Source organism: Belonocnema kinseyi, chromosome 4 (assembly GCF_010883055.1).
Source record: "Belonocnema kinseyi isolate 2016_QV_RU_SX_M_011 chromosome 4, B_treatae_v1, whole genome shotgun sequence".
NCBI classification, from domain to species: Eukaryota; Metazoa; Arthropoda; class Insecta; order Hymenoptera; family Cynipidae; genus Belonocnema; species Belonocnema kinseyi.
This window is the reverse complement of record NC_046660.1, coordinates 10,184,942-10,198,898: the sequence shown is the minus strand read 5'-3', so window position 1 is coordinate 10,198,898 and position 13,957 is coordinate 10,184,942. Positions and strand designations below refer to the sequence as shown.

General features: G+C 23.1%; 1 protein-coding gene across 1 annotated transcript in view; it reads right to left on the bottom strand.

Annotated features, from left to right (window-relative positions):
- Positions 1-13,957, bottom strand: part of LOC117170745 (serine/threonine-protein kinase 11-interacting protein) — a 98,680-nt gene that overhangs the window by 69,212 nt on the left and 15,511 nt on the right. Inside the window, exons 4-7 of the mRNA XM_033357776.1 lie at positions 13,381-13,723; positions 7,544-7,903; positions 2,565-2,643; positions 2,320-2,494 (exon numbers count right to left, since the gene is read on the bottom strand). Of these exons, the coding sequence (XP_033213667.1) occupies positions 2,320-2,494; positions 2,565-2,643; positions 7,544-7,903; positions 13,381-13,723 (957 nt within the window). The remainder of the gene's footprint in view (positions 1-2,319; positions 2,495-2,564; positions 2,644-7,543; positions 7,904-13,380; positions 13,724-13,957) is intronic.

Below are 13,957 nucleotides of genomic sequence, written 5' to 3'. Positions count from 1 at the left end.
TCCATTTTAACTAAGAATTCGAATTTTTCTGTAAAATTTACTGTTCGAATTCAACATTTAATTTTTTTTCAAAAATATCCCGATTTAACGTAGAATTCATTCTTTTAAAAAAATCCCTTTTCCAACTCGGAATTTATTTAAATTTTACAATTCCCTGTTCCACGACAAATTATAATTAGAAAATTCTCCATTTCAACTAGAAATTCGAATTTTTCTGTAAAAATTTCCTGTTTGAATTCAGCATTTTATTTTTTAAATATCTCATTTCAACTTGGAATTCATTCTTTTTAAAAAATCCCTTTTCCAGCTCGGAATTTAATTATATAAGAAAAATTATAATTCGAACGTTCTCCATTTCAACTAAGAATTCGAACTTTTCGGTAAAATTTCCTGTTTGAATTCATCATTTTATATTATTTATATTATATTATTTATATTATATTATTTATATTAACTAAGAATTCGAATTTTTCTATAAAATTTCCTGCTTGAATTCAGCATTTTATTTTTTACATATCTCAATTCAACTTGGAATTCATTCTTTTAAAAAAAATCCATTTTCCAGCTCGTAACTTATTTAAATTTTAAAATTCCCTATTCCAAGACAAATTATAATTTGAAAATTCTCTATTTCAACTAAGAATTCGAATTTTTCTGTAAAATTTCCTGTTCTAATTCATCATTTTATTATTTTATTTTTTTCAAAAATATCCCGTTTCAACTTAGAATTATTCTTTAAAAAAATATATTTTTCAGCTCGGAATTTATTTAAGATTAAAAATTCACTATTCCAAGACAAATTAGAATGCAACTAAGAATTCGAATTTTCCTGTAAAATTCCCTGTTCGAATTCATCATTTTAATTTTTTTCAAAAATATCCCGTTGCAGCTTAGAATTCATTATTTTTAAAAAATCCCTTTTCCAGCTCGGAATTTATTTAAATTTTTAAATTCCCTGTTCCAAGACAAATTAGAATTTGAAAATACTTTATTTCAACTAAGAATTCGAATTTTTCTGTAAAATTTCCTGTTCGAATTCATCATTTTATTTATTTTTTTTTCAAAAATATCCCGTTTTAACTCATTTTGAATAAATACCAGTTTCAACTTAGAATTGGTTAAAGTTTTTAAATTCCCTGCTTCAACTCACAACTAGAATTCTTTGGAAAAATTTCCTTTTCCAATTCAGAATTTTATTCCTTTTCGAAAATTTCCAGTACTAGCTCGGAATTTGTTAAAATTTTAAAATTCCTGGTTCCAAGTCAGAATTATTATTATTTTGGATAAATTCTCGTTCCAACTATAAATTTGTAAAAAATTCCCTCTTCGAATTAAAAGTTAAATTATTTTAATTGTAAATAGTTTAAACATCCTTATAATGCTTCGAAATTTTATTTCAAAATCTTGAAACATCTACTTGCTTTCTTTACATTTTTTCAAATTAATTTTTTTTGTTCAATTCTGCCAAATTAAAGAAATTTTCTTCAAATCTTCGACATTCATTTTCGAAAATGCTGTAAATCGTTATAAATATTTTTTTAAACTCTCTTAAAATTAGTTTATAAAAATAAAAAATCATTTCATTTTTTCCGAGGAAATGTTTTTTATTCTTCTGAAGCCCGGCAAGTTTTTTAAAAAGCTTCTAAATTTTTTGTTCGAAATCTGCCGAAATCTATATTTTGTTTTAAATTAGACCGTGGGCTATTTGCACCGAAATTTTTGTACAAATAGTCGGATTTTGTCGGTACACATAGACACTTCGTTTAATTTATTTGAAATCATTTCAAATTTGTAATTAATTTTGAATTTTTTCAAATCTTCTAAATATCTCTGCAACTTACTCGAATTTTTCAAATAATAATAGGGGTTCAATTGTTAATTATACCTCAAAATAAAAAAAATTTAAGTTACAGATCAAATTTTTTTTTATCTAGAACAATTAAAATTACAACTTTCACAGTTTAATTTTTTTCTTTAGTTTTAAATACAATTCAGTTCTAAAGTACAATTCAATTAAAAAAAATTATTAATTAATTTATATTCACAGTTGATAAACTAAAAATATTTTTATCCGAAATATTCGATTTGAAACGCTTCTAATTTTGAGTTGTTTTGAGTCTTTCAAACAGAATTTTAAAACTCTTTAAATTGAAATGTACGCTTAGAAATACAAAAATCTAAAATGGAACTTTTTTGAACTGAAAGATTTTCGAATTACGGATTCTAAACTGAATTATATCATAATTGAAGAAGATCACAATTAAACTAATAATTTAAACAAAAAGGGTTAAAATCCATATTTTTTCAAAGCTTACTTACTTTTGCTTCATCTGTTTCTACAAGATATGTTCGGTTTTGTCTATCTTTGCGTGCTGTGTCAAAAATAATATCGACTGTTGCTGATGTTCCTCTGCCCATAACACAAGATAGAACTGTATCCGTCGACCAACGAAATTTCATTCTTCCGGTTATAGAATCCCGCTCTATCACCTCTCTAAGTATAAATTGCTATTTTAGAAAAGAAATTGGGCAATATAATAAATTTAGATAGGAGAGAAACTTACTCAGGAGTCACTATTAGGAACACCTCTTCGAGATCGTGTTCGTTTTTCTTCTTTTGAACCAGGTACAAGTCACCTAATTCTAGAAGAAGAAGAAAATTATCATTGATTATTCCTTCTGGAGTAAAGAAGTCAGCAGTGAGCCACTTAATATTAGGATAACATTTAAAGCTGTAGAAAATGTGATTTTCAAGTTAAAGAAGGATGAAATGCATTTATAGGATTAATATTCTACCAACAAAAAAAAATGAATTTCCAAGAGAGTAGTTAAATTGCTAATCAAGGAGATGAAACTTCAACAAAACGAGTCAATTTTAAAAACAAATTAGTTCAACTTTCTACCAAATAGTTCAATTTTCAACCAGAAAGGATGACTTCTCAACGAAAAATTGAATAGTCAACAAAAATATTTCAACAATAAATTTCAACAAAAAAGAATGAATTTTCAAGAAAATAGTTAAATTTCTAATCAAGAAGATAAGTCTTCAACAAAAAGAATAAATTTTCAACAAGTGAGTTCAACTTTTAACCAAAAACTTGAATTTTCAATCAAAAAAGAGGAATTCAAAAAAGATTAAAAAAGATCATGGAATTTTAAATTAAAAAAAATACATTTGTAACCATGAAGAAAAATTAATTTTCTATAAATAGGTCCAAGTTTTAACTGAGTAGTTGAATTTTCGACCAAACTGTTGACTTTTCAAACAAAAAAGATGACTTATCAACACTAAAATTAAAGTTGTTGACATTTCAACTAAAACGATGAATTTTTAAGAAAATAGCTAAATTTCTAATCGAAGAGATGAATCTTTAACAAAAAGAATGAATTTTCAACCAAATAATTTAATTTTCAAGCAAAAAAATATGAAATCTCAACGAAAAATTTAATAGTTGATATTTCAACCAAAAAAGATGAACTTTCAAGAAAATAGTTAAATCTCTAATCAAGAAGATGAATCTTCAAGAAAAAGAATAAATTTTCAAAAAGTGAGTTCAACATTCAACCAAATACTTGAATTTTCAACCAAAAAAGATTAAAAAAGATAATAGAATTTTCAATAAAAAAAAAATACATTTGTAACCAAGAAGATTAATTTTCTACAAAAAAGGCGAATTTTCCATAAAATACATAAATTTTCAACCAAAAAGTTAAATTTTCAAGTAAAATAAAATTAATTTTCAAATCAATTTTTTACTTTTTATATAAATTTTCAAAAAAGTAATTAAATTTCTAATCAAGAAGATGAATCTTCAACAAAAAGAATGAATTTTTAAGAAAGCAGTTGATCTATCAAACAAATTCAAAAAAGATTTGTATTTTAAATCAAAAACAGTTGAATAAACCAAAAAGACGAAATTTCAACAAAATATATGAAATATTTATCCAAATAATGGAATTTTCAACTGAAAAAATACATTTTTAACCAAGAAAATTAATTTTCTACGAAAAATGACAAGTTTTCCACAAAATAGATTAATTTTATATCAAAATAGTGTAATTTTTAACAAAACAAAAATCAATTTTAACCCAAGAAGATTAATTTTGTACGAAAAAAGACGAATTTTTCACAAAATACATAAATCTTCAACTGAGAAGTTAAATTTTTAAGTAAAAAAGATTATATTTCAATCAAATTGTGGAATTTTCAAGCACAAAAAGATGAATTTTCTACAATACAGTTAAATTTGCTACCCGAGATGAATCTTTAACGAAAAAAGATTAATTTCAAACAAACAGGTCCAAGTTTCAACTAAGTAGTTGAATTTTGAAACCAAAAATATTTGTATTTTAAATGAAAAACACTTTAATTCAATTTAAAAAACGATCTTTCAACAGAATAGCTGCATTTTGAAATCAAATAGTGAAATTTTCAACCAAAAAGATAAATAAAAACCAAGAAGATTCATTTTCTAGCAGAAAGACGAATTTTTCAACAAAAAACTGCATTTCCAACCAAATAGTTGAAGTTTTACCTAAAAAAGATTATATTTCAACAAAACAGATAAATTGTGTATCAAAATGATCGAATTTTTAACCAAAAATATAAATTTTCAACCCAGAAACTTAATTTTCTATAAATAGGTCCAAGTTTTAACTAACTAGTTGAATTTTTGACCAAAAATATTAAAATTTTAGATGAAAAACAGTTTACATCAATAAAAAAATCGAATTTTCAACAAAATAGATGAATTTTTTATCCAAATATTGGAATTTTCAACTAAAAATATAAATTTTCAACCAAAAAGACTCATTTTCTACGAAAAAAGGCCAATTTTCCACAAAATACATAAACCTTCAACTAAAAAGTTAAATTTTTAAGTAAAAAAGATTATATTGCAAACAAATTGCTGAATTTTCAGGCTAAAAATACAAATTTTCTACAAAACAGTCAAATTTTTTACCACAGATGAGAATTTAAGAACAAAAAATTAATTTTTAACAAACAAGTCCAAATTTGAACTAAGAAGTTAAATTTTCAAAACAAAAATATTAAAATTTTGAATGAAAAATAATTTATAAAGCAAGAAAATGAGATTTCAACAAAACGAATTAATTATTTATTCAATTAGTGGAATTTTTAACCAAAAAATACATTCTTAACCAAGAAGATTAATTTTCTACGAATAAAGACGAATTAAAAAAAAAAAAAAAAAAAAAACCAGAAATCTTCAACTAAAAAGTTAAATTTTCAAATAAAAAAATATTAGATTTCCAACAAATCGCTGAATTTTCAGGCCGAAAAGACGAATTTTGTACAAAAAAGTTAAATATCCAACCAAATAGTGGAATCTTTAAACGAAAAAAGATTAACTTTTAACAAATAGGTCCAAGTTTTTGACTGAATAGTTGAACTTAGAAACCAAAAATATTTAAATTTTAAAGGAGAAACACTGTAATTCAATAAAAAAGACGGAAAATTCGTCTTTTTTTAAAAAAAATTCATTTTCTAATAGAAAGACGAATTTTTCCACAAAAACTGCATTTCTAACAAAATAGTGGAATTTTTAACTAAAAAAGATTAATTTTCGACAAAAAATATTAAAATTTTTAATGAAAAAGCGTATATTCAATCAAAAACACGAAATTTCGACAAAATAGGTGAATTTTTTATCCAAATAATGGAATTTCCAACTAAAAAAATTAATTTTCAACCAAGAAGATTGATTTTCTTTAAAAAAAAATATAAAATTTTCCACAAAATAAATAAATTTTCAATAAAAGAATTTTAATTTCAAATAAAAAACGGTTTGATTCAACCAAAAAGGATAAATGTTCAACAAAATGGATAAATTTGATATCCACATAGTGGAATGTTAAACAACTAAAAAAGAAAAGCATTTTTTAAAGAGTAGTTCAACTTTCATTTAAGTAGTTGAATTTTCAACCAAAAAATATGTAGTCACAACAAAACATGTAATAGTTGAAATTTCAATGAAAAAAAGATTTTAATTTTTCTTTACAAAAATTAAATTTAACTAATAAATATGAATTTTTAACAAAATAGTTCAATCCTCAAAAATTAGGATTATTTTTTAATAAAACGCTAGAATTTTAAACAAAAACAAAATAAATAAATTTCTACTAAAAGAAATGAATTTGCAAACCAAAAAGACAAATTTTCATCAAAAGAGTTACATTTTTAACTAAAAAAGTTAAATTTTCGAGAAAGATGAAATTTCCACAAAATAATTTAATTTTTAAAACGAAAATACGAATTTTCAATTAAATAATAAATTCTTGAATAAAAAAAGATTAATTTTCAATCAAGAAGTATAATTTTTTGTACAACAAAAAAAAACGAATTTTCCTTAAAATAAATGAATTTTCAACGAAAAAGTTCAACTTTCAACCAAATTGTTGAATTTTAAAACAAAAATGAATTTTCCACAAAACAGTTAAATTTTCTATTCGGGCTAAATCTTTAATGAAAAAGAATTAATTTTCAACAAAGAGGTCTAACTTTTAATGAAGTAGATGAATTTTCAATTAACAAAAAAACATTTAATTTTGAATTAAAAACGGTTTAATTTAACAAAAAATTGTGAATTTTCGACGGAAAAAAACAACTAATTTTCAATAAAATACATGAAACTTAAACCAAATAGTTTAATTTTCTACTAAAAAAAATCAATTTGCAAACCAACATTGGAATAGTTGAATTGTTAGTCTAAAAAATTAATTTTTCACTCAAAAAAGGCGAATATTAAAAAAAAATGTTATTTTTTTTTACTAAGGACATGAACCTACAGCCAAAAAATTAATTTAAGACACAGTAGTTCAACTTGAAATCAACAAAGTACTTGAATCTTGAACGAAAAAAGAGTTCTACTGATAGTTGAATTTTCAAGCAAAATATATTTGTATTTTAAATAAAAAAAACAGGTTAATTCTCAACCAAATAGTGAAATTTTTCAACAAAATCGTTGAATTTTCATCTAAAAAAGGTCAATTTTCTTTAACAACTAAGAAATAGCAGAATTTTCAATAGAGTAGTTCAACTTCCAATCAAGTAGTTGAATTAAAAAAAAATGAATTCACAACGAAAAATATTATAGTTTATATTTCAATCAAAAAAATATGTTAATTTGTATTTATTAATTAAATTTGAATTCAACCAAAAAAAAATGAATTATCAACAAAATAACTGAATCCTCAAACAATGAGGAAAACAAAGAGTCAAAATTTCCACAAAATATGATCAATTTTCAAAAGATAGTATTATTAAGCCAGAAAGATGAAAGTTCAACAAAACCCAAAAATTCAAATTTTCAATAAAATAATAAAATTTTCAAGCAAATAATCATTTTTTTAACTATAAAAAGATTAATTTTCCACCAGAAATATAAATAACAGACTTTTCAACCAAAAATAATTATATTTCAACCCAAAACAGTTAGATTTTCTTATCAGGTGTTCAGTTAAGTTCAATTCAATACCAAAATTAATAAAAAAAAAAATAATAAACTTTTTCATATTTTACCTTCTTCAGGATTATAGGCAAGTTCCGGTTCTCGTGGTTTTTGATTTGTCTCGATTACTGCAACCTCGAGACTGACACCTCTAGTTTCTTCAACATTTTCATCAATAACAGGTGCATCATTTTCTGCATTTTTATCAGTGCTATCGATAGATTTATCTTCGTTTGAATTTTGTACTGTACCTAAAATTTGTATTGAAGGAATGGGTGAAGAAGAAGGCACTAAATTTACTCGATTCTCAATTCCCATGATAGTTTCAATAGCAACAGTTCCTGCTGGGTTACTCAACCAATTATTTACACCAAACTTTTCCCTAAGTGCAACTATTTTTTTCTTCGTTTCCAAATGGTCCATGGACGATTCTGTGGATAAATTTGAAATTAGGAGCCACAGATGAATTTTCAACGAAAAAAGATTATTTTTTGGCAAAAAGGTCCAAGTTTCAACTAAGTGGTTGAATTTTCAACCCAAAAATATGTAAATTTTAAATGAAAAACAGTTGAATTCCATGAAAAAGACCAATTTTCAACAAAATAGATTAATTTTTTTTCCAAATAGTGAAATTTTCAACCAAGAAGATTCATTTTTTATCAAAAAAGGGAATTTGTCACAAAATACATGTGTATTCTACCTAAGTTTTATCTAAAAAATATTAATTTTCAAAAAGAAAGAGTTTTCAACAAAGTAGATGAATTTTTTGCCCAAGCAATGGAATTTTCCATAGAATAATAAATAAATTTTTAACCAAGAAGATTAATTTTCTATGAAATAGGCGAATTTTCCACGAAATACGTAAACCTTCAACCAAAAAGTTGAATTTTCGAGTAAAAAATATAATTCTCAAACAAATTGGGAATTTTTCAAGCCAAAAAGACGATTTTTCTAGAAAACAGTTAAATTTTCAACCAAATAGTTGAATCTTTAGAGAAAAAGATTAATTTTGAACAAATCGGTCCAAGTTTTAACTAAGTAGTTGAATTTTCAACAAAATAGATGCATTTTTTACCCAAATAATGGAATTTTCAACCAAGAAGATTTATTTTCTATCAGAAAGACGAATTTTTCATAAAACACATGAATTTTCTATTAAATATTCTAAGTTTTAACTCACAAATATTAACTTTAAACTAAAAACAGGTGAGTTTTCAACAAAATAGATAAATTTTTTACCCAAGTAATGGAATTTTTAATAAAGTAAATAAATTTTTAAACAAAAAGATTAATTTTCGACGAAAAAAGACGAATTTTCCACAAAACACATAAATCTTCAACCAAGAAGTTTAATTTTCGTGTAAAAAAAGATAATTTGCAAACAAATTGGTAAATTTTCAAGCAAAACAAGAGAAATATTCTATAAAACAGTTAAATTTTCTACCCGCGATGAATCTTTAATGAAGAAAGGTTAATTTTGAACAAATCGATCTAAGTTTCAACTAAGTAGTTAAATTTTCAATAAAAAAATATGTAAATTATAAATTAAAAACAGTAGAATCCAATATAAAAGACGAATTTTCAACAAAATACATGAATTATCAATTTCAAGAAAATAGTTCAATTCCTAATAAAGAAATTAAATCTTCAAAAAAAGAATGCATTTTTAAGAAAGTTGTTCTTTCAAACAAATTCACATATATTTTTATTTCAAATAAAAAAAAAGTTGAATTAACGAAAAAGACGAAATTTCAACAAAAGAGATGAATTTTTCATCCAAATAATGGAATTTTCAATAAAAAAAAATAAATAAATTTTTAACCAAGAAGATTCATTTTCTACGAAAAAGACAAATTTTCTACAAAATACATCAATCTTCAACCAAAAAATTTAATTTTTAAGTCAAAAAGATTATATTTCAAAACATATTGGTGAATTTTCAAGCAAAAAAAAAAAAGACGAACTTTCTAAAAAACAATTAAATTTTCAACCAGAAATGAAGCTTTATCGTAAAAATAAATTTTAAATAAAGGAGTCCAACGTTCAACCAATTAGTTAAATTTTCAACAAAAAAAGATTTCAATTCTAAATAAAAAACAGTTCAATTCAACCAAAAAATACGAATTTTCAACATAACAGATGAATTATTCATAAAAAACAAATTTTAACCCAGAAGACCCAAAAATATGAATTTTCAATCAAAAAGATGAATTTTCCAGAAAATAGATGAATTCCTAATGAAGAAGAGGAATTTAAAAAAAAAAAAGGATAAATTTTTAAGAAAATAGTTGATCCATCAAACAAATTTAAAAAATATATTTTTATTTTAAATAAAAAATACTTAAATCAACCAAAAAGATGAAATTTCAACAAAATAGATGAATTATTTAACCAAATAATTGAATTTTCTATCAAAAGATAAATAAATTTTTAAGTCAAAAGGATTAATTTTCAAACAAAATGTGGAATTTTCAATTGAAAAAGACGAACTATCCACAAAACAATTAAATATCACATAAAATTTGCATATTATACATATATTTTTTTAGATAACTGTTAGAAACGCAAATTAAAAATATAAATTGCATTTAATTAATCTAACTTTTTATTTTACAAACATTTTTGACAAACGCAGTTATTTTAATTCATGATGTTCATTCCAAATATCCTTTAACACAACCGAACAAAAAAATACAAAATTACATTTTTTTTTAACAAACACTTAAACTTTCCACTTGAAAAACATTAATTTTTAACGAAAAATTGAAAAATTAAACGTTTAGTTGAAAAAATTGAATTTCAAGAAACCATATATGGATTTTCAACAAAATATGTAGTTCAATTTTCAAGCAAAAAGATACGTTTTCAACTAAAACAATGAATCTTCATTAGAAATAGTTGAATGTTCAACTAAAAAAAAATAATTATTATAAATAAAAAGTAAATTGTCAACCAAAACTGAAATAATTAAATTTAAAATTTGGAAATTTTATTTAAAAAAAAAAATGAATTTTGAACTAAAACGATGAATATATAAATAAAAATTATGAGCAATAGAATTTACAAAAAAACAAGAAGAATTTTTAAACAAGTAGATTAATTTTCAAATCAAAAGGTTAATTTTTTACCAAAAAATACAATTTTTCAACAAAAGACATGATTTTTTAAATAAATAGTTGATTTTTGAACTAAAAGAATAATCATTTTGAACCAGAAAGATACATTTTTAACTGGCACGATGAATCTTTACTAGAATAATTGAATTTTTAAACGGACGTTTTCAAATTCCCAGTTTTCCCCCGTAAAATTTTTCTATTTTTCCGGTCGAACAAAAGAAACATATTAATATTTGCCATCAAACACAAAAGTTTATTTTAATCCATGATATTTCAAAATAAATTAATTAAAAAAAAAAACACTTAAATTTTTCACTAAAAATATCAATTTTAAACGAAAAATGAAATGTTTAAACTTTCAGTTGAAAAAATTAATTTTCAATAAACTAAAAATGGGTTTTCAACAAAATAGTTCAATTTTCAACCTAACTGTTGATTTTTCAAGTAAAGTGATGAATCTACAACTAGAAGAGTTGAATTTTGAACCTAAAAGATGCGTTATCAACTGAAACAATGAATCTTCAACTGAAACAGTTGAAAGTTCAACTAAAAATAATAATTTCGAATAAAAAAGATAAATTGTCAACCAAAACTTAAATAGTTACATTTTTTATTTAAAAAATTAATTTTCCACCAAACAGATGAATTTTAAATTAAAATTATGAATATATGAACAAAAATGATGAAAACTTGAATTTTAAAATAAAGAAAAAGAATTTTTAAACAAAAAGATTCATTTTCAAGTGAAAAATAACCATTTTCACCTGAGAATTAAATAGTAACATTTTTAGTTTAAAAAATCAATTAAAAAAAAAACATAAGACTTTTCAACTAAGATAATGAATCATCAATTGAAATAGTTTAATTTTCAAACAAAGAAATCGATTTTTTACTAAAAAATTTAATGGTCAACCAGAAAGATGCATTTTTAACTAAAAGGTTGAAGAATAATTGAACAAATAAATAATAAAATACAAATAATAAATAATAATAATAAAACAGTTGAATTTTTTACCTAAAAGAAAAATCTGTAACCAAAAAGATTAATTTCTACCAAAAAAGACCAATTTTCAACTAAAAAAGATAATTTTTTAACCAAAAATTGAATAATTAAATTTTGAGTCAAATTATATTATATACAACTGCAATAATAGTTAAATTTTCAGTTAAAAAGAAAAAAATAATTTTCAAACAAAAAATATCCAATGAAAAAACAATTTTTCAATCAAATAGCTCATTTTTAAACCAACGAAATGAATTTTTAAACAACAAGCTTAACTTTCAAAGAAAAATATAATTTTCTACAAAAAAATATCGATCTTTTAACAAAATAAGTGAATTCGTAAACAAATATTAAAATTTTCAATTATTGAAATTAATTTTCAATCACACTGATGAGTCTTCAAGTAAAATTATAAATCTTTAACTGGAATAGTTGAATTTTATGCCAAAAAGATGAATTTTCAAACAATGATTAATGCTCTACAAAAAAGAAGAATTTTCAACCAAGTAATTTTGCTTTCGACCTAAAATATGAATTTTCCACTATAGTAATAAATATGCGAATTTTCATTTTGGTTGAAAATGACTTTTTTAAAATTCAAACTTAATTTTTTTCAACTGGAAATGTAACTGATCTATTTTTGTCGAAAATTTATGTTTTCTTATAGAAATTTAATCCCATTGGTTGAAAATGATTTTTTTTTTAAATTAATTTTTCTATTGAAAACTTAACTCTTTTGTTCAAATTTCATTTCTTTTTTGGTTGAAAATTTATTTAACTAACTGAAAATTATCGTACATTATTTTTGGTAAAAAGTTTATCTTTTTAGTTTAAAATTCACGTATTTTATTAAATTTTTTTTGGTTAAAGATTAGCCATTTTAGTTAAAAATTTGTTGATGAATAATTCATCTTTTGGATTGAAAATCCACTATTTGGTGAAAAATTCATATTGTTTGTTGAAAATTCATCATTGTAATTAAAAATTGGTTTCTATTTAATTAAACATTATTTATTTTTACTGGAGCTATAACTATTCCATTTAAGTTGAAAATCTATATTTTTAGTGGAAAATTAATTTGGCTGAAAACTCGTTTTTTTTTCTAATTTACTTTCCCTACTGCAAATTGCAATATTATATTTTTAGTTTGTAAATTTATCTTTTTAAGTTAAAAATTTAATTATCTTATTTAGAATTCAAATTTCTGGTTGAGAATTGTCTTCACTGAAAATTTAATTCTTTTTTACGTTGTAAATAATGTTTTTTTTTAATGAAAAAAATACTTTGTTGAAAATTCGTCCTTTTATATTGCTGAAAATTTATTTTTCTGATATGTTCACTATTCTAATTTTGGTTGAATTTTTTTTTAGCTGAAATTCATGTACTTTGTTGAAAATGAGTCTTTTTAGTAGAAAAATTAACTTTCTTGATTGGAAATTTATCTTTTAGACTTAAAAATACAACTAAAAAGTGTTTAAAATATATGCAGAAACAACATTGTTTTTGCAAAACCTTATATGAACAAAAATGATGAAAACTTAAATTTTCAAACAAAGAAAAAGAATTTTTAAACAAAAAGATTAATTTTCCCGCAAAATTTTAATAATTTAATAATTATTATAAAGATATAATATACCTAAAACAAAACGCATATTCCTGAGAAAATCACTTTTCTCAATTGACAAAAATTATTAAAATAATGAAAACTTGTATTTTGCAGCGATCAGAAGTAAGTTCTTGTTTTTTTTTTTTTTTTTAATTTTCGGCCATATATCGTTAAAAGACTTACCCAAGAATGAGCTGGAAAGAGAAACAGACTTTCGCGGAGAAATGTCTCTGCCTTGTTCGTCCTCTGCTATTATAGCTTCTTTTACAGTTTGCTTTTTTCTACTCTTGGTCATACTAATTATACTAGTGTTTAAACTATCCATCAGGTCCAAAGATTGCCTTTTGTTGCTCAGATCGTCGCATACAGATGCTTCCAGAGAAGTCGATGAATTTTCAGAGGCGAAGTCAGATATGCTTGAAAAATAATCTCTGGGAACAGAGCCGATCGATCTGATTGGATAACCCCGATTTTCCGAAACTAGCATTTTTTCTGTCCTTGTAAGCGGTATTCGATCCAAAACAAACTGTCAACAATCAATTGAAATATAATTCTTAACGAGGAGTCAAACATCCCCTAGAGCAAAATTTCCAATTTTCTAATTTTGGATTTTAACCCTTTCAGCCTACACTGGGTGTAATATACCCAGACGATATTGTCGGCTCGTTGTATAAGTTCTTTCAGTTTTTTGAAAGTATTTATAGTATTTGTTGAATTCATCTGATTAATTTTACCAATATTCATTTTCGTAAGACATTTT